This window comes from Ranitomeya imitator, chromosome 5 (genome assembly GCF_032444005.1).
Source record: "Ranitomeya imitator isolate aRanImi1 chromosome 5, aRanImi1.pri, whole genome shotgun sequence".
NCBI lineage: Eukaryota > Metazoa > Chordata > Amphibia > Anura > Dendrobatidae > Ranitomeya > Ranitomeya imitator.
This window is the reverse complement of record NC_091286.1, coordinates 24,718,777-24,746,006: the sequence shown is the minus strand read 5'-3', so window position 1 is coordinate 24,746,006 and position 27,230 is coordinate 24,718,777. Positions and strand designations below refer to the sequence as shown.

At 42.8% G+C, this 27,230-nt stretch overlaps 1 protein-coding gene across 1 annotated transcript in view; it reads left to right on the top strand.

Annotated features, from left to right (window-relative positions):
* Positions 1–2,492: 2,492 nt before the first annotated feature.
* LOC138681161 (calpain-8-like) overlaps positions 2,493–27,230 on the top strand; it is a 51,801-nt gene continuing 27,063 nt past the window's right edge. The window contains exons 1-9 of the mRNA XM_069768444.1: positions 2,493–2,778; positions 9,925–9,994; positions 12,761–12,879; positions 14,088–14,221; positions 14,493–14,658; positions 14,893–14,976; positions 15,059–15,144; positions 25,654–25,728; positions 26,506–26,663. Coding sequence (XP_069624545.1) covers positions 2,536–2,778; positions 9,925–9,994; positions 12,761–12,879; positions 14,088–14,221; positions 14,493–14,658; positions 14,893–14,976; positions 15,059–15,144; positions 25,654–25,728; positions 26,506–26,663 — 1,135 coding nt within the window. The 5' untranslated portion in view covers positions 2,493–2,535. The remainder of the gene's footprint in view (positions 2,779–9,924; positions 9,995–12,760; positions 12,880–14,087; positions 14,222–14,492; positions 14,659–14,892; positions 14,977–15,058; positions 15,145–25,653; positions 25,729–26,505; positions 26,664–27,230) is intronic.

The following is a 27,230-nucleotide window of genomic DNA, read 5'->3' as shown; positions in this document are numbered from 1 at the left end:
AAGCCCAATCGTAAAAATAATTTTGCTGTCTGTCAGTGTCTTCTCCTTTAAGCACAATGAGGTTTAATGTCGTGTAAGTGTCATAAAAGCAGCTACGTTTTTGTCTACTCTTGCACACCAGGAGACAAGCGCAGTCTCTGTGCCATACAATGTGAGATGCTGTTGGATGGAGTCGCCATTGGCTTCTCCCATCGACTGACATAGGCTGCCACGAGAAGTGGTGAGTTCTCCTTCAATGGAAGCCTTCAAATAGAGGCTGGACAGATATCTGTCTGAGATGGTTTAGTGACTCCTGCTTTGATACAATGACCCCGGAGATCCCTTACAACGCTAACATTCTATGATTCTATGATATTCATCTAAAACGTACTGTCCCACGCCGGATTTTCAAACCATGTTTTGTCTGAAACGTTGTAGCATTTCCGAGTAAGACATACACAGAGGTATTGATGCAGCCAGTATCTGTTCATGGGCCCCAGGGTTCAGGCAGCATCAAGCTTTTTTCAGGTTCTCTTTAACGTCAACAAGCACTGTGCAATTCTTTATTTCCTCTGTGATAGCGCTGCTAGGAATTTGAACCACAGATCAGGGATGATCGCTGGGGCTCTTGTTTTATCAGGCTATCTACTACTTGTTTCTATACTTCATCTTGGCTCCATGGAGATGATGGAGGGTGGTACATTGTAAAACAGCCAATATGTCTTTAACCCCTATCAGACTTTGGGCGTAATAGTACATCCATGTCGGACTCCCTCCCTTTGATATGGGCTCCGGTGGTAACCCACTTCTTTCCTGGCACATGTCAGCTGTTTTGATCAGCTGACATGTGCCTCTAACAGCCACGGGTGAAATCGCGATCACTGTTAACTAGTTAAATGCCGCTGTCAATCTCTGACAACGACATTTAACTTGCGCTTTCCAGAAGAGCACCGGAATTTCCGCCCATCGGTGACCCCCTCATGTGATCGCGGGTCACCGATTGGTGAACATGACAACCAGAGGTCTCCAGCAAACCTCTATGGTTATCATAGCCTGCTGGTCGGCGCTCATAGCAAGTGAGCATTTTTGCTACACACAGGCGATCTGATTATCACCTGTATGTAGCAGAGCCGATCAAAGTAGTGCAGCTTCTAGTCTCTGATTGAGACTTTTGAAGCATGTAAAAAGTAAAAAAAAAGTTTTTAAAAATATTAAAAAACTAAAAAATATATACTGTAAGAGTTCAAATCACCCCCCTTTCGCCACCTTCAAAATAAAACAATAAAAAAAATCAAATATACACATATTTGGTATTGCTGCATTCAGAATCGCCCGATCAATATAAAAAAAGACTTAACCCAGCGTAACGAGAAAAAAATTCAAAACAGCAGAATTACGTTTTTTAAGGTCGCCACTACATTACAATAAAATGCAATAACAGGTGATCAAAAGATCGTATCTACACCAGAATGGTATCAATAAAAACTTCAGCTTGGCGTGCAAAAAATAAGGCCTTACCCAGCCCCAAATCACGAAAAATGGAGACGCTACAGGTCTTGGAAAATGGCGCCAAGTTTGGATTTATTTTTCACCACTTAAATAAAATAGAACCTATACATATTTGGTGTCTATGAACTCGTAATGACCTGGAGAATCATAATGTCAGGTCAGTTTTAGCGTTTAGCGAACATAGTAAAAAGCAAAACAAAAACAACTGTGGAATTGCATTTTTTTTGCAGTTTCACCGCACTCGGAATTTGTTTCCCGTTTTCCAGTACACGATATGTGAAAACCAATGGTGTCACGCAAAAGTACAACTTATCCTGCAAAAAAACAAGCCCTCACGTGGTCAAAAAAGTTATGGCTCTGGGAAGAAGGGGAGCAAACAACGAAAACACAAAAACAAAAATACCTCTGGTCGTTAAGGGCTTAATACAATTACTTTCTTCTTGTCTTCAGTGTTTATCATGGGAATAGGGCAATTAAAAATTATCTAAACAGAAATTAAAGTCTAAATATCTTGCAGACAAATTGTCAACTGATGTTTACATGTGACATTTTCTGAAAGGATGAGTCAGACGTGGATGACAAATTGGTCGTGCTTCTGAGAGCATTAAAATGGAGCAGAAATTCACAATTTGCCTTGCCTTGCGCAGGCATATACTACGGAGGACAGAGAATGAACTTCAATCCAATATTGCAGCCAGCATGCAGCCAGCGGATAAGGAAAGGGTGAATCAAACACCTGAAAACTCCGCCCATATGACCCAAAACCGGTCCCGCCAAATTCAGGTGACAGGTTCCCTTTAAGTGAGCCCTATGTCAACCTTAATTTCTCCTGAGAAAGTGCCTCTTGGAAATTCCCAGCATTTTGAAATTGCCCCAAAGTTATATTTGCTTTTTATACTGCTTTAGTCCTGTCAGGTACATATCCTAGTAATGCTTATCATGTGTGTCATTCATTCCTCAGGGGTTTTATTATGCATATAACTGTGTATAAATACCTCCCTGTTCATCCACTATAATCATCCACTAGAGTACAGAAAGCTTTACATCATGTCCGGAGTTGCCTCTAAGATCGCCCAAGATAGGGCCAAGGCAGCGGGTCTTGGCTCCCTTGATAACCCTGTAAAATTTGCTGATCAGGACTTTGAGAAGCTGAAGGCAGAGTGCCTGGCATCCAAAAAGCTATTTGAAGATGAAAAATTTAAAGCTGAGCAGTCTTCCCTAGGCAAAGAAAAGGAAGGGCTGGGTCCAGATACAGAAAAGGCACAGGGGATAGTGTGGAAGAGACCAAAGGTAAGAATCTGTTCAATAATAATGTGTATGTATATTCCTATCTGTTTAGAAGAGCTGACAAGCCCAAAAAACTCTTCTGTATCTGATAATTTGATGTATCTTATACTGACTCTATTCAACCACTTTTACATAGTCATCTGTTCAGCTCCTTCTACTCTATGTTGTGCTGCTCACAGATAGGTCACCGGTCACAATTCTACATCTCAGTGTGTCTGGGATGCAGTTACTGACGGCTCAGCCATCCAATCTGGTACATGCTAAAGCTGTCAGTACTTTGATTGACAGTTCGGTGTCCAGTCTGGTGCAGGGGCTTGCTGAACGGTCAGTGTTTTGATTGACAGCTCGGTTGTCCAATCTGAGACTGAGAGGTGCTGGCTGTCTCCAGATATTCATTGTCTCAAGTGATTGCCGGCTACTTAACATGGCTGTTTAGTTCCAGACTTCTGCCTGACATAAATTCAGATTTTGTGTGGTTTGTCTCTCTGTGCCTTGTGTTCTGTTTGCTGATCTTTCATTGCCTGACCTTGAACCTCCTTCTGACCATCTGTCTGTTTAAACCCTTTGTTCTGATCCGCTTTATCTTCCTGGTATTTTGACCGCTGACCATTACCTTACTACGCCTTTGTCTCTTCCTTCTGTTTATGACGTGCCCTCCTCGCTTTTGACCTCGGACTCCATGACTATACTGACTTGCGACTTGTCCATGAGAAGTGACTCAGCAAAACAGAACCATATTAATTATGACAGATGCACTGAAAATAAACAGTTTAAAGGGAATCTGTCACCTACTTTTTTGTATATAAACTGCGGCCACCGCCATCAGGGGCTTATCTACAGTATTCTGTAATACTGTAGATAAGCCCCCGATATAATCTGAAAGATTAGAAAAACAAGTTAGATTATACTCACCTGGGGGGCGGTCCAGTCCGATGGGCATCGCGGTCCGGGTCCGGCACCTCCCATCTTATTATTCTTATCTTTCAGGTTACATCGGGGGCTTATCTACAGCATTACAGAATGCTGTAGGCAAGCCCCTAAAGGTGGTGGCCGAAGCATATATACGAAAAAGTAGGTGACAGATTCTCTTTAAGAAAAACTAATACACTGAACTTTAACTAGTGCAAGTGAGGAGCAGAGATGAGTGAACGTGTTCAGAAAACGTTCGCCAATGTCAAATCTCGGCTTGAACATGGCACATTCGGATTTGTGTTCGCTTTCACAAGCATTTTTACTAAAAGTCTGCAAAAATCGGTCACAGTTCGGTAAATCATTGCATTTCCACTAATGCTTTTGATATTACTTTGGCTAGGCTAGGTGCTGTATGATGAGAGGGGTTATGTGTTTGATGAGGGGAGGGGATGTGGAGACGTTACAGGAGCATGGGAAGAGATTACAAGAGCAGCGCGCTCTGTTTTTTTTTTCCTTAATTTTATGTGTGTTGATTCCAGCAACCAATGAGGGTGCAGAAACCATGCACAATGTCATGACACAAGGTCTTCTGTGATTGGCTGCCGAAGTCAAATGTCCCGGTCCATATAAAAGCGTACATCTTGTTTTGCTGGCGCCATTTGCACAGTGTCAGAGACGTCGCTCCTGCATTTCCTAATCCAAATGATTTTTGCTGAAACTGTATTTCAGTGGCAAATCAGAAGGCCAGATTTCCACCTAAAAATTGTTAGGCCTATTATAGTGGTGCAGCCACGAGGCCCAATTAGCTACTCAAATCATTTAGGATAGAGCTGTTTCAGTGGCAAATCAGAAGGCCATATTTCCACTTAAAAATAGTTAGTGCGCCTGAACAACACTGTTATACATATCTAAGAAAATGTATAGTGATTTTTATTTAGTGACAGGTGACTGACAGCTGTGGGCCTCAGGTTGTGAAGCAGCAGGTTAAAAGAGGGGAAGGCTATTTACAGCATGAGCGAGAAAAAGCGAGGTCGTGGTGGAAGAGGGAATAGGCTTGGTGTTTGACGTGTACGTGGGTTAGGTGTTAATGTGAATGAAAGCTCAACTGAATAAACAGTCTCATTCTATCCAAAGACCACTGACGACATCTGTTACTGGCCGGGCTACATGACTACCTGTCTTTGGCAGTCACACAGCAGTACGCCTTGTAGATGAGGCTCAGAAAGAGTATGTGCTACAGTGGATGGAAAGTGCTGCATCAAGTGGCCTCTACCCCTCTTCCTCCACCTTAATATCGCACAAAGTACAATACTCAGAGGTGGCACCCCAATCACCATTGTTTTCCCCAGTGTCAAAAATTTCCAAATGCCCAACTGACTGTGGGGCACCTCAGATGAGCCATTCTGAAGAGCTGTTCACACATACAACTTCATGGGCATCAGAGGTCTGCTCTGAAGAATTACAGAATCTAGAAGAGGAAAGCATCTGCACCGATGACCACAATTTTTTCATGTTGGATCCGGGGCTGGACGAAGTAGGGTCAGCAGAATCTAGACCCTCGTCAACAGATATTAACCACCGAGGGTGTAGATGATCCTGATGAGACTTAGATAGCAGAAGAACACATGGAATGTACGATGGTGTCAGGGCAGGAAGAGGAGGTGGATGACTCTTAGGGTGAGGAGTGTGAGAACAGAGAGTATGACGATGAGGTTGTAGATCCCACTTGGTGTGAACCCAGATTAATGCAGCTGAGTAGCTCAGCAGAGGAGGTGGAAGAGGAAGATGAGGTGTTTATATTGCAGCTTCTCATGTAAACCTGAAGTGATGCAACCATGACAAGCACTGCATTCTCAGCACCAACTCTGGCTGTGGCCAGCAATGGTCACGAGTGTGCAGTTTGCAAGGGACGCAAGGGTTGTCTAGCCTGGGTATTTCTTGAGACTGCAAAGCATGACCCAACACGTTATTTGACAAATTTGAAAAAATAAAACCTCAGTAGAAGCAAAAATTGCAATAATTTGACAATTACATGCATGAACTAAGACATGTGCCATCAACATGACTTAGTGTGGGAATCTCACTGCACTAAACTGCGGACTAGCGGGCCTCACCAACCACAGACCATTCCATCAGCTCCATCTGCTTCTTCCTCCAACGTCATGATTTCAAGTCTTCTCACAAAGGTCCCTGGCACCAGAAACTACAATTGTTTACCCATCACAGTCGGGGGTGAGAGATAGCAGGACAGCTGTGAATACCTCTATAAGCCTCAAGTCTGAATTACTGGGTAGATGGGTAAGGATGTCCTACCTATCCATAAAATCAGACTTGGAAGAGAGGTTTAACTTTTCATATCTACCCAGGAATTCAGACTTCAGTCTTAGAGAAATATTTAGAATTGAGAGTCCTCAGTGGTTGATACCTTTTAATGGCTAACTGGAAAGATGGTAACAAATTGCAAGCTTTCGAGATTACTCAGGTCTCTTCATCAGGCATAGACTAATACAACATCTGAAGAATGACATATTTATACACAACACAGCACAGAGCTGTCATTATGGGAGAATGATAAACAGTTGTGTCCATAAATATTGGAAAGTTCCTAGATATGGAGTGAATGTTTTGTTGTCCTCTGATTGGGGTCTGGTACTGTGTTATGATGCCCCATAAGGTCTGAGTGCAAATTCCTTAATTGATGTAAAGACAGTCTTAGAGAGGTATTCACATTGGACATGTTAGGACCCATCAGTTTTGAGACCACCTTGTCGTTGGTTGATGGGCATGCTTGAATTGGCCAAATTATGTGCTAAACGTCTCAATTTTTTTCCTAGTATCCAGAAGCCGTATTGCTATTCAATTTGATTCAATGAGGCACTGTTCATTAGAGATTAGTTAATCTTTCCAGGTTCGGTTCAATTTGCTGAACGTTTAGACCCTATTAAATTCAATGGAAGGCCAAACCAAACGTATATACAACACCTTAAGGGGTGACAAAAAGCTTTCCAAACAGCTAAAATTAGGGGCAGACACAATGAAAAGTGGCATCTATTGACCCACAGTAAAAATTTGCAAATGGCAAAGCAGCAGTCAGCCACAGGCAATGCATGAGGTATCAGGGTCTGGACCAGCATTTACAGCTTTGAATTGAAGTTTCAATGAGGACCTGGTGGTTAAGGTAGTGGTGTATACCTTCTTTGCTGGAAACCATGATACCTTATGCAATAGCTCCATTTTTTCCCAGCCACACTCAGATGGCACAAACATCAGTATCATACAGTATTATTGGTAGAAAAATGTAAGGAAAGTAACACAGGTAGTTGACTGAAAGTAAGATCAGGCCTTCCTGTCTGGGAGCCCTACTTACACAGGCATCCCACCAGATGGAAACTCATCTTGGAGTCTCCACATCTCAACATTTCAAAAAATTATCACACACCACTAAATGGCATCAACTTCTACAGAGTTGAAACACTATAATAAGCCTTGGACACACCTTCCACTACAGGCAACCCATCAGATAGAGACCCAACTTCGAGTCTCTAAATTTAAAAAAAAATATTGTTACACGCCACTAAAGTGGCATCAATTTCCAATTTAATGAATTTTAAGTGGAAATCTGTCCTTCTGATTTTTCACTGCAGCACAGTTTTATCCCAAACTATTTGGATTAGCAAATTGGGCCTCCTGGCTGCACCCCATTATTAGGCCAAGTGTTTTTTAAATGGAAATCTGGCCTTCTGATTTTTCACTGAAACACCGTGTTATCACAAACAATTTAGATTATCAAATTGGGCCTCCTGGCTGCTCTCCAATATTAGGCCTAACAATTTTTAAGTTGAAATCTGGCCTTCTGATTTCTCACTGAAATACAATATAATCCCAAACGATACGGGTTAGCTACTTTGGCTTCCTGTCTGCACCCCAATATTAGGCCTAATGATTAGTTAGTGGAAATCTGGCTTTCTGATTTCTCACTGAAACTCGTTTTATCACGAATGATTTTGATTAGTAAAATGGGCCTCCTGGCTTCACCCCAAAATTTGGCCTAACGATTTCTAAGTGGAAATATGGCCTTCTGATTTGTCTCTGAAACACAGTTTTATCCCAAACAATTTGGAATAGCAACCTGGGCCTCCTGGCTGAACCCCAAAATTAGGCCTAACGATTTCTAAGTGGAAATCTGGCCTTCTGATTTCTCACTGAAACACAGTTTTATCATAAACGATTTGGATAAGCAAATTGGGCCTCCTGAGACTGCAACACAGTTTTTGCCCAATCACACAAAGCAGGATCTTACCTAGCTAACCAACAAGTTCACTTGCAGCACTATCAAGAGTGGCTTCTCTGCACTGTGACACTGAGAGAATGGCACCGGCAAAGCAAGATATCTGCTTTTTATATGGCCAGGGACATGTCACTTCGGCAGCCAATCACAGTAGACCTTGTGTGATGATGATGTTCTGGATGGTTTCTGTTCCCTGATTGGCTGCCAGAATGTACACACATTAAATTACTAAAGAAAAAAAATTACACTCCGCAGCTCCTCTGACCTAGACACATCCCTTCCCCTCAGCAAACACTTCCCCTGTATCCCCCCGCTCATCATACAGCACCACTATCCTAGCAAAAGTAATAACAAAAACATTAGAGGAAACGCAATGATTTACCAAACTGTTATCGAGGTTTTTTTTTACTTTGAGTACAAATGCTTTTGAAACCGAACACGAATCCAAATAGTCTACATTTGTGACGAATTTCAGATTGGGGAAAGTTTTCCGAACAAATTCACTGATTTCTAGTGTTCATCTGCGAGTTTTTCCTCAGCTGGAATTAGGCTGAGGAAAAAAATTGCAGCTTGCTGCGTATCGATGCATATACCGGTCAAAACTTTCCAATGGATATCAATGGGTTTGTCAGAATGTGGGCTAGCACGACATGGGGGGTGTGATCCCCTGTCCAAAGACAACGTGAGGAAGCTAACATTTATTAAAATAAATCAGGCATGGATCCCACAGCCGTTCCTCAACTCTTATTGCCATCCATTTAATTTTGGGGCCTCCTCAAATAAAAATAATAAAAAAGTGTTGGCTTCCTCCTCTGCTTGTTCCACCTATACCGCCACATCCACCTCCATCTGCCCACCCCCCCCCCCCCCATTCTCCACTTGGAACTTCGCCTCCTGGATCTAGATTGCTATTTTTTTGTTTTGTTAATTCTATGTTTTTTAAATTCAGTTCTCTAAAACAAAAAGAAAAAAACACATGAAAAGAAAAACAAAACAGAATAGAAATACAAAAACAGTGCTGGATTACTCCTCTCTTGTCTCTTCCACATACACTGTCACCACGTCCACTTCCATCTCCACCTCCACTTGGACCTCCACCTTCTGGGTTAAAATTATTCTTTTTCACCGTCACCACGTCCACTTCCATCTCCACCTCCACTTGGACCTCCACCTTCTGGGTTAAGATTATTCTTTTTCACCATCACCACGTCCACTTCCATCTCCACCTCCACTTGGACCTCCACCTCCTGGGTTAAGATTATTCTTTTTCTTTTTTTTAATACTACAATATTTTAAGTCAGTTTACTATCCACATTTGTTTGCAGGGCAATTGTCCCACTTTTATTCCCATTTAGCTTCTTTCTGCAGCCCCCTAACCCTTACTATGACCATTTTACAACCATTTTAAAGCACCAAAGTCTGGGTCCCCATTGACTTCTATTGAGTTTGGGGACAAGCTCGAGTCATGTTCAGATCACGAACTGAACTTTGAACTACAGTTTGGCCGAACCTGACGAATCCGAATTTCCACGGGTCCGCTCATCCCAATTAAAAAAGTATTGCATACGGATAGCACGTGCATGTCATTTGGATGTCATACAGCTAGGTGAGGAAAAAAAAAATTGCATACACGTGCAGTACTCGCATGACATTCGGAATAACAAACGCATGACACTCGACAACTTTTCTGGATGAGTATCTGAGTGATTTTATATACGCAGACGTGAGAGAATCTTAACACTATGTAACAAAAATTGTTCGATGTGTTCCTTTAACTAAACATTTTTTCTATAACTCATGCTCCAAAGGCATTAGAATTTGAGTTGAATATATGTAACCACTTTTTTTGGGGTGTGTTATCATTCTAAAATATATTTTGACAATGCTATGGTAATAATAACTTGGTTAATTAATGCAGAAAAAATAACAAAACATGTTCAATGTTGCAGGATATAATAAGCAATCCCAAGTTTATTGTAGGAGGGTTGGAAAATGAAGATGTCAATCAAGGGCGTATAGGTGAGTGTAACTAAAAATTCTTTGAAATATGGAAAATTGAAGATGTACTTAAGATACAAAAAATACATAGATGGCAAAACATTAAGTTATTCACACAAATGAAGAATTGGCTAAGGGATCAATAAAAGCACAATAAGGTGTTATCCAGATTACGGTAATGATAAGAGGCGGTTCCACTCACCTGGAGGGGTTGTGCGAGACACAACACTTAAACGGTATCAAGGAGGGTTCTAGCTGCTTCAGTTCCACAGGTTGGCATATCCAAGGTGGTAATGTGGGTAGTTAAGAGACAGCGGGTGACCTGCGCTGCTGGTGTGTATCCAATCAAGGAGTCAGAATCAGGCAAAGGTTTTAGTAGTGCGGGTTGTACAGGTTTTATAGTACGGCAACTTCTTCTTCAGGACAACCACAGAGATCGGACTCTAATTCTGACTCCTTGATCAGATACACACCACCAGTGAAGGTCATTCACTACCTCCTAACTACCCACATTTACACAGATGAGGCAGTTTTTATTTCTCTAGAGACCTACAATAGGGTTGGACCTTGAAAAATATGCACAGTGATAAAAGTATAATGGCGAAGGATTTCCACCCTTGGGACCAGCATCGATCACAAGAGTAATATTACTCTTTTAAAAGTATATAAAACAGAAAATGTTGCCTGTCTATCACTGTAAATCTAATAACAGAGTGTGAATTAAATGGTAATGCACATGTGTGGTCATCGCTTCGTTCAAGCAGTGGACAGGACATGATCATTCTTGAGATCGGTAGAGATATACCAGTGGAATCATTCCTTTTCTGTCACCTAATAAATGATTTTCATGAGCCAGTGCCATGTGACTGGAATATGCAAATTACCTCTTTGGAGAGGAAGAGGACTAGAACTCTAGTGCCACCTATTGGAAGTAGCAATCATAGTAACATAGTAACATAGTAACATAGTTAGTAAGGCCGAAAAAAGACATTTGTCCATCCAGTTCAGCCTATATTCCATCATAATAAATCCCCAGATCTACGTCCTTCTACAGAACCTTATAATTGTATGATACAATATTGTTCTGCTCCAGGAAGACATCCAGGCCTCTCTTGAACCCCTCGACTGAGTTCGCCATCACCACCTCCTCAGGCAAGCAATTCCAGATTCTCACTGCCCTAATAGTAAAGAATCCTCTTCTATGTTGGTGGAAAAACCTTCTCTCCTCCAGACGCAAAGAATTCCCCCTTGTGCCCGTCACCTTCCTTGGTATAAACAGATCCTCAGCGAGATATTTGTATTGTCCCCTTATATACTTATACATGGTTATTAGATCGCCCCCCAGTCGTCTTTTTTCTAGACTAAATAATCCTAATTTCGCTAATCTATCTGGGTATTGTAGTTCTCCCATCCCCTTTATTAATTGTGTTGCCCTCCTTTGTACTCTCTCTAGTTCCATTATATCCTTCCTGAGCACCGGTGACCAAAACTGGACACAGTACTCCATGTGCGGTCTAACTAGGGATTTGTACAGAGGCAGTATAATGCTCTCATCATGTGTATCCAGACCTCTTTTAATGCACCCCATGATCCTATTTGCCTTGGCAGCTGCTGCCTGGCACTGGCTGCTCCAGGTAAGTTTATCATTAACTAGGATCCCCAAGTCCTTCTCCCTGTCAGATTTACCCAGTGGTTTCCCGTTCAGTGTGTAATGGTGATATTGATTCCTTCTTCCCATGTGTATAACCTTACATTTATCATTGTTAAACCTCATCTGCCACCTTTCAGCCCAAGTTTCCAACTTATCCAGATCCATCTGTAGCAGAATACTATCTTCTCTTGTATTAACTGCTTTACATAGTTTTGTATCATCTGCAAATATCGATATTTTACTGTGTAAACCTTCTACCAGATCATTAATGAATATGTTGAAGAGAACAGGTCCCAATACTGACCCCTGCGGTACCCCACTGGTCACAGCGACCCAGTTAGAGACTATACCATTTATAACCACCCTCTGCTTTCTATCACTAAGCCAGTTACTAACCCATTTACACACATTTTCCCCCAGACCAAGCATTCTCATTTTGTGTACCAACCTGTTGTGCGGCACGGTATCAAACGCTTTGGAAAGATCGAGATATACCACGTCCAATGACTCACCGTGGTCCAGCCTATAGCTTACCTCTTCATAAAAACTGATTAGATTGGTTTGACAGGAGCGATTTCTCATAAACCCATGCTGATATGGAGTTAAACAGTTATTCTCATTGAGATAATCCAGAATAACATCCATCAGAAACCCTTCAAATATTTTACCAACAATAGAGGTTAGACTTACTGGCCTATAATTTCCAGGTTCACTTTTAGAGCCCTTTTTGAACATTGGCACCACATTTGCTATGTGCCAATCCTGCGGAACAGACCCCGTCGCTATAGAGTCCCTAAAAATAAGAAATAATGGTTTATCTATTACATTACTTAGTTCTCTTAGTACTCGTGGGTGTATGCCATCCTAAATCCTAAAAGTAAATCCTAAATCTTTTAAATCCTAAAAGTAAATATCGACACATCAACGAGCCTGGTCACATGACTTAGGATAAAAGCTAATCCAGAATCTCAATTTGCAGACATTGTGTTTCGGGGTGCTGCTCCTCGTCAGTGCAAAGTATGAGATGTGGTTTGGCTGGGTGAGATGCGTCAGACCGGATTCCAAGAGTAAACTTTTGGAAAGTACAGTAAATGCATGAGATATTCCCTATAACCCTTGACTGTTTTTTCATAAAGGTAATTGCTGGTTCCTTGCCTCCATCACATGCCTGACAACTCATAAAGATTGCCTGTCATATATAGTTCCACCAAACCAATCGTTTGACAAGGACTACGCCGGCATCTTCCATTTTAAGGTAAATAATTCATGTGATTAATCTTAACGCTCTTGGGGCACAATGCAGAATTGGTAACAGAGCCGCCACCCACCACATACCATTTATGATACCAGTGTCTTTTTAAGTGGCGGAGGGATATTTGCAACCCCTCTTGCATCAGGACATGGATGTGACTTCTTATAATAAATTGGTTTCCAAATGGGCACCCATTCCTTTTTTTCATTAGAACAAATTTAGTTGTATTTGTATTTTTAGAGTATTCACCTCTATCTGACAATAGATTAGATCCCCCATGTAACCCAACGTTCAGCACTAACAGAATACGTTCAGTGTATATTGTAGTGCGGCGGTGCTCACACCGTGTGGTAATGAGGCAGTGACCCAGTAAAGTTCAACACAAATGTCTTGTCCAAAAAACTCGCAAATGAAAAGCCAACAGTATCCTCTGGATTGCAGCCGGGATGTTAAAACAGTCCGTATCCGAGACCAGTTGCCAAGTCACCGTGTCATGCGGCAGGGGCACGCCAGGCGTGCACTTCCCTTAGCTTTGTGTTGACTTCACACACAAGCCGGGTGTTGCAGAGCCACCTGCTCTGCAGCTTGCAAACCAACACTGACACACCCAACCCTTTGCTGCAGGGTTTTAAATGGGATCTGTGGCCATGGGCCACTTGTAAGACCCAGCTGGAGGGAGTGAACTGCCCCACTACCATCCTGTATTTCACTCCAAAAATAAAAGCCCATGCCAGGTTTTCTTAAATCTGCCTTGGCCAAATAGCTTCACCAAGTCCACACTTACTTTTATTTTGCACTGCAACTACAACTATGACTGTGACTGCAATGCACTCCAGCAGCCTCAATACGCTTCTATGCGCATCCTGGGGGATACATACCGTCCCTCGCATTTAATTCCCCTCACTGTCTCACAATATACAGTGTATAGAACCTGAAGATCTACCTCTTCCGACAAGCCTACAACCTGCAGTAACCACCGATCGACCAAACCACTGCACGACCAGCTCTATCCTCACCTACTATATCCTCACCCATCCCTTGGAGATTGTGAGCCCTCGCGGGCAGGGTCCTCTCTCCTCCTGTACCAGTTGCGACTTGTATTGTTCAAGATTATTGTACCTGTTTTATTATGTATACCCCTCCTCACATGTAAATAAATGGCGCTATAATAATAAATAATAATATTAATTTAAAGTTCGGCTTTCTTGCAGTTTTGGCAGTACGGAGATTGGGTGGAAGTAGTTGTTGATGACCTGCTGCCTACCAAGAAGAACAAATTATTTTTTGCAACGTCCAAAACTTCCAATGAGTTCTGGAGTGCCCTCCTGGAAAAAGCCTATGCTAAGTAAGTGAGATGAAAACCAATACTACATTTACTATAAGAGGTGCCAGACATGCCAGTAGGCTCTCGTCTAGCAGCCACTGCAACTCTAATTAAGCAAAACTAAAAATGGACTTTCACTTGTTCTGTATAGATGGATGGTGTCACCTCAGAATCGTCTCCCTTGGTGGCCCCAAGAAACCTCAAAGACCTCTTCTTGAGTTCTTTTTCAAATTTATTTCTCACTTACAGTTAAAAAGATGCTTGAAATAATTAAAAATGTCATTTTCCACAGGATCAATGGATCATATGAAGGACTTAGATCAGGTTACATTTTGGACTCAATGCAGGATTTCACTGGTGGGGTTGGTGAAATATTTCAAATAGACGAGAATCCGGAAAGTTTATTCCAGAAGATCCAAAGAGCACTAGCGTACCGCTGCTTAGTTGCCTGTGACTCAGTAAGTCATCGAGTATTAATTAGCATCAGTGTTTAATAAAATCAATGCGATATCTCACTGATACTGGTATACGGCTCAACCCAAGTGAGTAGAGATGAACTGCAAAACCAGACACAGCCTCTGGACCAAAGTAATGTTGTTTTAGAAAACCTAATCTCATTCAATCCGTAAATTGTTCCGATGTAGAGGATCATCAAAGAAAGTTCACTTAATCACATCAACTTTTCTTTTCAGCCTCCGAAGGGGACTGCTGATAAAAGTATTTTTAGTTCATCCATCAAAAAAGGTCATACATACACTATATCGAGAGCAGAAGAGGTGAGGAAACTCCAACATATACTTGTCTTGTCTAATCAGAGATCTGAATGTTCACTAATACATTGTGCATTGTACTTTGAAGGTCGTTTATGGTGAAAACACGGTAAAGCTTATAAGAATGAGGAATCCTTGGGGTTTTAGCGAATGGACAGGAAACTGGAGTGATAAGTATGGTCTAGATTTCTTAAAATATTATTCACCTCATATAAATAATGCTATTACAGCTGGCAATAGATACAGCAAACTGATGCACTCATTCACTCCTGTTAATTGGTTTAATGATCAATTGCATGTGTCATTGGGGGTCCAGGCCCTAAAATTGACCACTTGGGGGTAATGTGTTCTATCTGCACTGCATATTTTCAGCTTACGGAGCTGTCATTTTCACACCAATGATTTTCAAGCCTGCATAAACAATCCAAGCAATTGTCAATTTAACATTTTGGGCAGTCGTTAGCTGATCATTGACATGTTCACTTGAGCCAACGATCATGAACGAGCGTTCTTATGAATATCGGCTGCCTTTGGTCAATCCAGCATTGTTTACATCACAGATAGTGAACGGTACAGAGATCAGTATCACAGTCAGTGATTTGGTCTTGAATTTTACTAATGCCAGACTCCTAACCAGTTACATGGTATTTTAAACCGAGCTGTATCCAGCAAAAAAAAAAAAAAACTAATATATCATAAATTCTAATTGTATGGTAAGTTTTACCATTTTTTTAATATTGTTTTCGCTGCCAGTTGGACACTCCTATTTAGTTTCCAGTTTTTCTGACACCAAAAATCCATTTACTCCCAGCAAGTTAAATGGAATCTGTCAGTAGGATCAACCCTCCTAAGCCGTCAATATGAGCATTCAATATGAGCATTCAAGTCATAGGAAGTTGAATAAAATAATATTTTGATATCTGCAATCTTATTCCTTATTAATATCTTATTTCAGTCTTATTCCTGGGAAATGCATGTTTATCTTGTATATATATATATATATATATATATATATATATATATATATATATATATATATATATATATAAAACCTCTTCCAGGCTATGGGGAGGATGTAGCCTGGAAGATAACTCCACCCCTGAGCCTATTTTAAATAAAAGGCAGTGATACCAGTGTGAGACAAGTAACTAACACAGAACAGGAGGACTGAAATGTGCCTTCTTGCAAACACATTTTTGCTTCTCTCTCAGCTCTGCTGTATTATAGAATGGTAAAGTTGGAAGGGACCTCCTGGGTCATCTGGTCCAACCCCCTGCTCAAAGCAGGATTCACTAAATCATCCCAGATAGATGTCTGTCCATCCTCTGTTTGACATGGAAGGAGAACTCACCACCTCTCGGGGCAGCCTATTCCACTCATTGATCACCCGACACTGTCAAAAAGTTGTTTCTAATATCTAATCTGTGTCTCCTCCCATTCAGTTTCATCCCATTGCTTCTGATTTTTCCCTGTACAAATGAGAATAAAGATGATCCTTCTTCAATGTGACAGCCCTTGAGATATTTGTAGACAGCTATTAAGTCTCCTCTCAGTCTTCTAATTTGCAATAATTAAAATAATATTGCAAGTGATATGGAAGCTGAAGCTGAGAGGAACCTGCAGATGTGTCAGTTATAACCACACACAGCTCTGCAGTGAGATGAGGAGAGCAGAGCGGGTCCATTACACATCACGCTGGTAACTCTCCCGTATATTTAAAATGAGCTCTGGGGACAGATTCTCATGTAGATCGGCATCCTGCCCAAAGCCTGGAAGAAGTCATTTATATAAAGTGACAAAAAATTATTTTTCAACAACAAGGCATATGATATGAGACATACAGGTATCCTCTTATGCAGCAGAGGGGCTTTGTGAACCCACAGCTACCAGAGTCTATATTCTCAATAATAAAACCTTTTTGGATGTCAGTTAGCGATGAGCTAATTTTTCAATGTTCGTTTCGGATTACGATCGCCGAAATTTCCAATATTCGCCAATTTATTCATTGAATATTCACCGAACATAGCTGAACGCCATTCAGGTCAATGAGAAGCAACACCTTCAAAGGGCCCACAAACTGCCAAAACACATCAGTTGAGGGACAGACACCAGTAAAGTGGCCTCAATTCACAGTTCAAATTATAGCATGGCACAGCAGCAATCAGCCATGCATGAGGTATTGGGGTCTGGGCCAGCATTTACAGCTTTGAATTAAATGTCAAATTAAGACGAGGTGGGTGAGGGATCAGTGTAGGCATGCTGTGTTGGGAGCCCTGATACCACATGTAACGCCTCAACCTGCTTTCAGGTTTCAGGGGGCTGGATGAAAGATGCAAGAGTCTGTCTGGATCCCAGAAACTCACTCAGCTTTTATGCACACACTGATTGCAAGCAAACAGGTCACAGGTGAAGATGTTGTTATCTTTATTAGCCATTCAAACCCATTTGTGTAAACGTCTGTGCATGTTATCAGGCCCAAATCACCAGGGTATGTGAACTTTTGATATATATGGAGAGGGACATGTGATTTCAGCAGCCAATGACACAAGCCGTTGTGTCAGGACATTGTGAATGTTTCCTGAGCCCTGATTGGCTAGCCGCAATGTACACACATAAAGTTAGAAGAAAAAAATTATTACTTTTTACAAGCACGCCACTCCTCTGAGCTCTGCAAACCCCCTTCCCTCATCAAACACTTGCCCCATGCTTATGATACACCACCATTATCGTAGCCAAAGTGCTGAAAATACTTTAGTGGCAACGCAGATATTTTTTCGCACTGTTTACCAAATGTTTCCGTTTTTTTCCGATTTTATAACATTTTGCTCATGTTTCCGATCACGAATCTGAATGTGCCATATTCGTTCCGAATTTATGTCTGGCGATCATTTTTCGAACAAATTTGCTCATCACTAATGTCAATCAGACATGAATATAGTTGAAGGAATTCATGGACTCTCATGAATATCGATCGGATCCCTTTTCTTAGCAGACCACATCCAAGTAAAGTGAAATACCTCTTTCAGCCCCACTTCCTCCCTTTCCCCTACCGAATATGTTTGCACATCCAGACGAGCATGCAAATTCATACTGGGATGCTGGAGGTGAACCTATCTCTACGTTTTGTGTTTGGGCAGCGTGTCACATGTAACTGGTGTTGTATATATAGACTTCCCTCTGCTCCTAGCATTCTCATGGTATGTTCATCCACCCAGCTCTCCTGCTCTCCTGCGGTCTGTCTATGAAGTGCACATAGTACATCACCCAGCTTTGCACCCAGACTTCCCTCTGCTCCTAGCATTCTCATGGTATGCCTTTCAGCTAACCCCAGCTTTACCCTACCCGTGTTAGTTTTACATATATTGCATAGCTAAAGTCTGCATGACTTTCGTCTGCAGTGTGATCCCTAGAAGTGTGTCCTAAAATTGTGAAGATTGCAGTAGAATTAAAACCTGAATTGAACCTGAAGGGAACTGAAGGTAACTGGCCATAGTTACATAGTTACATAGTTATTAAGGTTGAAGGAAGACTATATGTCCATCTAGTTCAACCCATAGCCTAACCTAACATGCCCTAACATGTTGATCCAGAGGAAGGCAAAAAAAACCCATGTGGCAAAGAGTAAGCTCCACATTGGGGAAAAAAATTCCTTCCCGACTCCACATACGGCAATCAGACTAGTTCCCTGGATCAACGCCCTATCAAGGAATCTAGTATATATACCCTGTAACATTATACTTTTCCAGAAAGGTATCCAGTCCCCTCTTAAATTTAAGTAATGAATCACTCATTACAACATCATACGGCAGAGAGTTCCATAGTCTCACTGCTCTTACAGTAAAGAATCCGCGTCTGTTATTATGCTTAAACCTTTTTTCCTCCAACCGCAGAGGATGCCCCCTTGTCCCTGTTTCAGGTCTATGATTAAAAAGATCATCAGAAAGGTCTTTGTACTGTCCCCTCATATATTTATACATTAAAATAAGATCACCCCTTAGTCTTCGCTTTTCCAAACTAAATAGCCCCAAGTGTAATAACCTATCTTGGTATTGCAGACCCCCCAGTCCTCTAATAACCTTGGTCGCTCTTCTCTGCACCCGCTCCAGTTCAGCTATGTCTTTCTTAAACACCGGAGACCAGAACTGTGCACAGTATTCTAAGTGTGGTCGAACTAGTGACTTGTATAGAGGTAAAATTATGTTCTCCTCATGAGCATCTATGCCTCTTTTAATGCATCCCATTATTTTATTTGCCTTTGCAGCCGCTGCCTGACACTGGCCACTGAATTTAAGTTTGTCATCCACCCATACACCCAGGTCTTTTTCATTGACGGTTTTGCCCAGAGTTTTAGAATTAAGCACATAATTATACATCTTATTACTTCTACCCAAGTGCATGACCTTACATTTATCCCCATTAAAGCTCATTTGCCATTTATCAGCCCAAGCTTCTAGTTTACATAAATCATCCTGTAATATAAAATTGTCCTCCTCTGTATTGATTACCCTGCAGAGTTTAGTGTCATCTGCAAATATTGAAATTCTACTCTGAATGCCCCCTACAAGGTCATTAATAAATATGTTAAAAAGTAGAGGGCCCAATACTGACCCCTGTGGTACCCCACTGCTAACCGCTACCCAGTCCGAGTGTGCTCCATTAATAACCACCCTTTGTTTCCTATCCCTGAGCCAGCTCTCAACCCACTTGCACATATTTTCCCCTATCCCCATTATTCTCATTTTATGTATCAACCTTTTGTGTGGCACCGTATCAAAAGCTTTTGAAAAGTCCATATACACTACATCCACTGGGTTCCCTTGGTCCAATCCGGAACTTACCTCTTCATAGAAACTGATCAAATTAGTCTGACATGAACGGTCCCTAGTAAACCCGTGCTGATACTGGGTCATGAGGTTATTCCTCTTCAGATGCTCCAGTATAGCGTCCCTTAGAATGCCCTCCAGGATTTTACCCACAGTAGAGGTTAAGCTTACTGGCCTATAATTTCCGAGTTCAGTTTTTGTTCCCTTTTTGAATATTGGCACCACATTTGCTATACGCCAGTCCTGCGGCACAGACCCTGTTATTATGGAGTCTTTAAAGATTAAAAATAATGGTCTATCAATGACTGTACTTAATTCCTGCAGTACTCGAGGGTGTATCCCATCCGGGCCCGGAGATTTGTCAATTTTAGTGATTTTTAGACGCCGCCGCACTTCCTGCTGGGTTAAGCAGGTGACATTTAATTGGGAATTTTTATCACTAGACATTTTGTCTGCCATGGGATTTTCTTGTGTAAATACTGATGAAAAAAAGTCATTTAGCATATTGGCTTTTTCCTCATCCTCATCCACCATCTCACCCAGACTATTTTTAAGGGGGCCAACACTATCATTTTTTAGTTTCTTACTATTTATGTAGTTAAAGAATATTTTAGGATTATTTTTACTCTCTCTGGCAATGAGTCTCTCTGTCTCAATCTTTGCTGCCTTGATTTGCTTTTTACAGAATTTATTTAATTTTCTGTATTTATTTAATGCCTCCTCACTACCTACTTCCTTTAATTCTCTAAATGCTTTCTTTTTGTCACTTATTGCGCCCCTTACAGCTCTATTTAGCCATATTGGTTTCCTCCTATTTCTAGTATGTTTATTCCCATACGGTATATACTGTGCACGGGTCCTATCCAGGATGCTAATAAACGTCTCCCATTTTCTTTGTTTATTTTTGTGTCTCAGGATATCGTCCCAGTTAATTGCACCAAGATCCTCTCTCATCCGTTGGAAATTTGCCCTCCTGAAGTTTAGTGTCCTTGTAACCCCTCTACTACACATCTTTTTAAAGGATACATGAAAACTTATTATTTTGTGATCGCTATTTCCCAAGTGACCCCCAACCCTTATATTTGATATGCGGTCTGGCCTGTTGGTTAATATTAGGTCTAGCAGTGCCCCCCTTCTTGTTGGGTCCTGAACCAGTTGTGAAAGGTAATTGTCTCTCATAATTGTCAAAAACCGATTACCTTTGCTGGAACTGCAGGTTTCTGTTCCCCAATCTATTTCAGGGTAGTTGAAGTCCCCCATAATAATGACTTCTCCTTGAGTCGCAGCTTCATCTATTTGCTTTACGAGGATATTCTCCATTGCTTCCATTACTTTTGGAGATTTATAACAAACCCCTATCAGTAATTTATTATTTTTTCCCCCTCCCCTTATCTCCACCCACAGGGATTCTACATTTTCATTAAATTCACCTATATTATCGCGCAGGATGGGTTTTAAGGATGATTTTACATATAGACACACCCCTCCCCCTCGCTTATCTGTACGGTCATTTCTGAACAGGCTATAGCCCTGCAAATTAACAGCCCAGTCATGGCTCTCATCCAGCCACGTTTCAGATATCCCCACCATGTCATAATTATGCTCCAACAACATTAGTTCTAATTCGTCCATTTTGTTGGCGAGGCGTTTACAGTCACTGTAAACAATGTTTCTGTGTATTTTCACTCTCACCCCTATAATCCTTCACTTTATGCTACCTCCTCTAATCCCCACACTAAGCAAGGAACTATTTATCTCTGCTTCAATCATCCCCATCCATCTCACCTCCTCCTCAGAACTGTTCCTTAACCTACAATCCTCTGCCTCCAAACACAGACAGCCCCCTCATGCCCTCTCCTGCTCCCACCTGCTAACACTTTCTCTGCTCCTTCTCACTGCTGGTGATATCTCTCCAAATCCTGGTCCTCCTCACCACATTCCCACAGTCATTTCTACCTCCCATCCACGCTCTATCACAAACTTCCGTAACCTCTCTAACCTTATACCCATTCACCCAGCCCCCGCTTCCCCAGTCCCACTAACAGGAGCTCTGTGGAACGCTCACTCTGTCTGCAACAAGCTTTCTTACATCCATGATCTTTTTGTTACTACCAAACTTTCATTCCTCGCCATCACCGAAACCTGACTTACCCCTTCTGACACAACCTCCCCTGCTGCACTCTCTTACGGTGGCTTCCACCTTTCTCACACACCCCGCACCAGCAGCAAACATGGTGGAGGAGTTAGTTTTCTCCTGTCAGATAACTGCTCCTTCACCCCAATCCCACTGCCACCCTCTGTTACCCTCCCTTCCTTTGAGGTGCACTCTATGCACATCTACTCCCCCTCCAACCTCCAACTGGCTGTCATTTACCGCCCCCCAGGGCCAGCCACCACCTTCTTTGACCACTTCACCACCTGGCTACTTCATTTCCTTTCCGCAGACATCCCCACAATCATCATGGGCGACTTCAACATATCCATTGACACTTCCCTCTCAGCTGCCACTAAACGTCTATCTCTCACTTCCTCCTTCGGCCTCACTCAATGGTCTTCTGCAGCCACTCACAAAGATGGTCACACACTGGACCTCATCTTCACCCGCCTCTGCTCCCTGTCTAACCTCTCTAACTCACCTCTTCCTCTGTCTGACCACAACCTTCTCACATTCTCTTCCCTCTCCACTCCATGTCTACAATCCCCACGCCACAAACTTTCACACCCTCGCAGAAATCTTAAACATCTTGACCTACATTCATTCTCTGAATCCCTCCTCCCTCTCACAGACATAACTTCCTTACACAATGCGGATGACGCTGCCGCTCTATATCACACCACAATAGCTGTAGCTTTGGAATCTGCTGCCCCACTTACACATACCAAAGCTCGCAAAATCAACAGACAGCCCTGGCACACCAGCCTGACCAAAGAACTGAGGCGAGCTTCCAGGGCTGCTGAACGCAGATGGAAAAGATCCCATTCCAACGAGCACTTCATCGCATTCAAACAGTCCCTCACTAATTTCAAGACCACACTCGCCACAGATAAACAAACCTACTTCTCATCTCTCATATCCTCCCTGTCTCACAACCCTAAACAGTTATTCAACATCTTCAATTCTCTCCTCCATCCCCCAGCACCTCCTCCCTCCCCACTTATCTCACCACCTGTGCACTTGACCCGCTCCCATCCCACTTCATCCCAAACCTCACCACAGTCTTCATCCCAACCCTAACCCATCTCTTCAACCTATCACTAACAACTGGTGTTTTCCCCTCAAGCTTTAAACATGCCTCCATCACACCTATCCTCAAAAAGCCCTCTCTTGACCCATCCTCTGTATCTAGCTATCCCCTATATCACTTCTTCCTTATGCCTCCAAACTACTGGAACAACACGTCTACCTTGAACTGTCCTCCCATCTCTCTTCTTGCTCCCTCTTTGACCGCTTACAATCTGGCTTCCGGTCATACCATTCCACTGAAACTGCCCTAACTAAGGTCACCAATGACCTCTTAACCGACAAGAGCAAGCGACACTACTCTGTCCTCCTCCTCCTCGACCTGTTGGCTGCCTTTGACACAGTGGACCATTCCCTATTATTACAGACCCTCTCATCCCTTGGCATCACAGACTTGGCCCTATCCTGGATCTCATCATACCTAACAGACCGGACATTCAGCGTCTCTCCCACTGACACACCACCTCCACACCTCGCTCCCTATCTGTCGGAGTCCCACAAGGTTCAGTCCTTGGGCCCCTGCTCTTCTCCATTTACACATTTGGCCTGGGACAGCTGATAGAATCTCATGGCTTTCAGTATCACCTCTATGCTGATGACACACAGATGACACACACTACATCTCTGGATCAGATATCACCTCCTACTCACCAGAATCCCTCAATGTCTGTCCACTATTTTATCCTTCTTCTCCGCTAGACTTCTGAAACTTAACATGGACAAAATAGAATTCATCATCTTTCCCCCATCTCACGCGACCTGTTATGACCTGGTGGTTAGGAGCACCCGGAATGACCTGATAATTAAACCTCATACAGGACGAGCTCTGGAATGTGGGAGCTCTGCTGACCGAAAGCCATAATCCTATCACACACACTAGAAATAGCCGTGGAGCGCTCCTGACCAGACCTAGGCGCCTCGTCACAGCCTAAGAACTATCTAGCCCTAGAGATAGAAAATAAAGCCTACCTTGCCTCAGAGAAATTCCCCAAAGGTAAAGGAAGCCCCCCACATATATTGACTGTGAGTAAAGATGAAAGTCACAAACGCAGAAATGAAACAGGTTTCAGCAAAGGGAGGCCAGACTTACTAAATAGACAGAGGATAGGGAAGGTAACTTTGCGATCAGCACAAAAACCTACCAAAGACCACACAGAGTGTGCAAAAAAGACCTCCGCACCGACTCACGGTGCGAAGGGGCCACTCTGCATCCCAGAGCTTCCAGCTAGCAAGACAAAATCATGAAAACCAGCTGGACAAGAAAACAGAGAACAAAATAAGACAATAAGGAACTTAGCTTCTGCAGGAGAAGGCAGATCACCAGAGAGATCCAGGAGCGAACTGAACGAATGCAAAAACATTGACAGCTGGCATGGAGTAACGATCAGAGAGGAATTAAATAGAGCAGCCAACCAAAGGATAAACCACGTCACCTGTGTAAGGAACCTCAGAAGCAGCAGCTTCACTCATAGCCACCAGAGGGAGCCCATAGACAGAACTCGCCGAAGTACCATTCACGACCACAGGAGGGAGTTCGACAACAGAATTCACAACAGCGACCCCCCCCCAATGAACCTATCCATTACAGTACATGGCTGCCCACTCTCCCCAGTCCTACAAGCTCGCTGCCTCGGGGTAATCCTTGACGCTGATCTCTCCTTCACACCACATATCCAAGCCCTTTCCACTTCCTGCCGACTTCAACTCAAAAATATTTCACGAATCCGTACATTCCTCAACCAAGAATCTGCAAAAACCCTAGTCCATGCCCTCATCATCTCTCACCTTGACTACTGCAACCTCCTGCTCTGTGGCCTCGCCTCTAACACTCTCGCACCCCTCCAATCTATTCTAAACTCTGCTGCCCGACTAATGCACCTGTCCCCCCGCTATTCCCCGGCCTCTCCCCTCTGTCAATCCCTTCACTGGCTCCCCATTGCCCAGAGACTCCAGTACAAAACCCTAACCATGATGTACAAAGCCATCCACAACCTGTCTCCTCCATACATCTGTGACCTCGTCTCCCGGTACTTACCTACACGCAACCTCCGATCCTCACAAGATCTCCTTCTCTACTCCCCTCTTATCTCCTCTTCCCACAATCGTATACAAGATTTCTCTCGCGTATCACCACTACTCTGGAACCCTCTACCACAACACATCAGACTCTCGCCTACCATCGAAACCTTCAAAAAGAACCTGAAGAACCACCTCTTCCGACAAGCCTACAGCCTGCAGTAACCACTGATCGACCAAACCGCTGCACGACAGCTCTACCGTCACCTACTGTATCCTCACCCATCCCTTGTAGATTGTGAGTCCTCGCGGGCAGGGTCCTCTCTCCTCCTGTATTCTCACCCATCCCTCGTAGATTATGAGCCCTCGCGGGCAGGGTCCTCTCTCCTCCTGTACCAGTTATGACTTGTATTGTTTAAGATTATTGTACTTGTTTTTATTATGTATACCCCTCCTCACATGTAAAGTGCCATGGAATAAATGGCGCTATAACAATAAATAATAATAATAATATTAAATAATAATAATAATATCAACTGGACCCAATAGATTGTCTAAAAGTAAAAATTCTGCTTTAATTTTGTTTTCTTCATATTCTCTCAGATCTCCAATATGGAACAATGTGGATCCAAGTTTAAAAGCAAAACTCAACACTGATAAGGACGAAGGAGAGTTTTGGTGAGTTATCAGCATATATTCATATATTTCCCATCCCCCCCAAAAGTGTGTCTGCCTTTGCCAAATACATCCTAAGGGTACTTTCACACTAGCGTTTTTTGCAATACGTTGCAATGCGTTGTTTTGGCGAAAAAACGCATCCTGCAAAGTTGTCTGCAGGATGCGTTTTTTCCCCATTGACTAACATTAGCGACGCATTGCGACGCATTGCCACACGTCGCAACCGTCGTGCGACGGTTGCGTCGTGTTGTGGCGGACCGTCGGCAGCAAAAAACGTTGCTTGCAACGTTTTTTGCTCCGTCGAGAATGTCTTTTCCGACTGCGCATGCGCGTCTGGAACTCCGCCCCCTCCTCCCCGCACCTCACAATGGGGCAGCGGATGCACTGAAAATCAGCATCCGCTGCACCCATTGTGCGACGGGCCGAGTACGAAGCTAGTGTGAAAGTAGCCTAAGGCTGCAGTCACACTAGCAGAATTTGGTCAGTATTTTACATCAGTATTTGTAAGCCAAAACCAGGAGTGGGTGATAAATGCAGAAGTGGTGCATATGTTTCTTTTCCTCTATTTGTTCCACTCCTGTTTTGGCTACAAATACTGATGTAAATACTGACCAAATACTGCTAGTGTGACAGCAGCCTAAAACAATTGCCTACTTGAACCTTGCCTGAATGCTTTTCAGCTCTCTCCTAAATTAATTTTCTGTGTTGGACTATCCTGACTTGTTAGGTTTCCTTTATAATAAAGTGATCACAACGGGCCATTTTTTTTTTTTGCAGGATATCCATTTCTGACTTTCTGATAGAGTACTCAAGAGTTCAGATGTGTGACGTCACCATGAATGAGTTGTGCGGTGGGGCCAACTATGATTGGTACCTGACAGAATTCAATGGAGAATGGAAACTCGGAAGCACGTCTGGAGGGAATAGCTCTCTCGGTAAGAATGAGTATACTCCTTAATAGTGATGAGCGAGTGTACTCGTTGCTCGGGTTTTCCCGAGAACGCTCGGATGGTCTCCGAGTATTTATGACTGCTCGGAGAATAAGTTTTTATCGCCTCAGCAGCATGATTTACAGCTATTAGCCAGCTTGATTACATGTGGGGATTATGCAGTGCCCCAGAGTCCTGGTCGTTGCAGTAATGTCGCTCTGCCACTAAGGGGAGTGATGTTACGTCTGATTGCATTAAAAGAGTTCACCTGACCAGGTATCACAGTCACACATTACACTTCACACTCCGGCCACCAGGGGGAGCAAAGGGTTCTATGTATTAGGCCACTTCTCACACTCTGGTTAAACTGGGGGTTGGATGGGAAGTTAGAGGAGAAGCTGACTACTTTTTGCCCAGGTAACATCTAGTGAGAGGAGAGCATTGCTTGGAAAGATACAGGGGGGTCCCTGTCAGGGGTGGGATCCTGGCAGAGGCCTAACAAGAGACAGACCGTTACCGAGCCATGCCTGCACTACCTTGCGGCGGCATCCTAAGAAAGGACAAGAAGCGAAG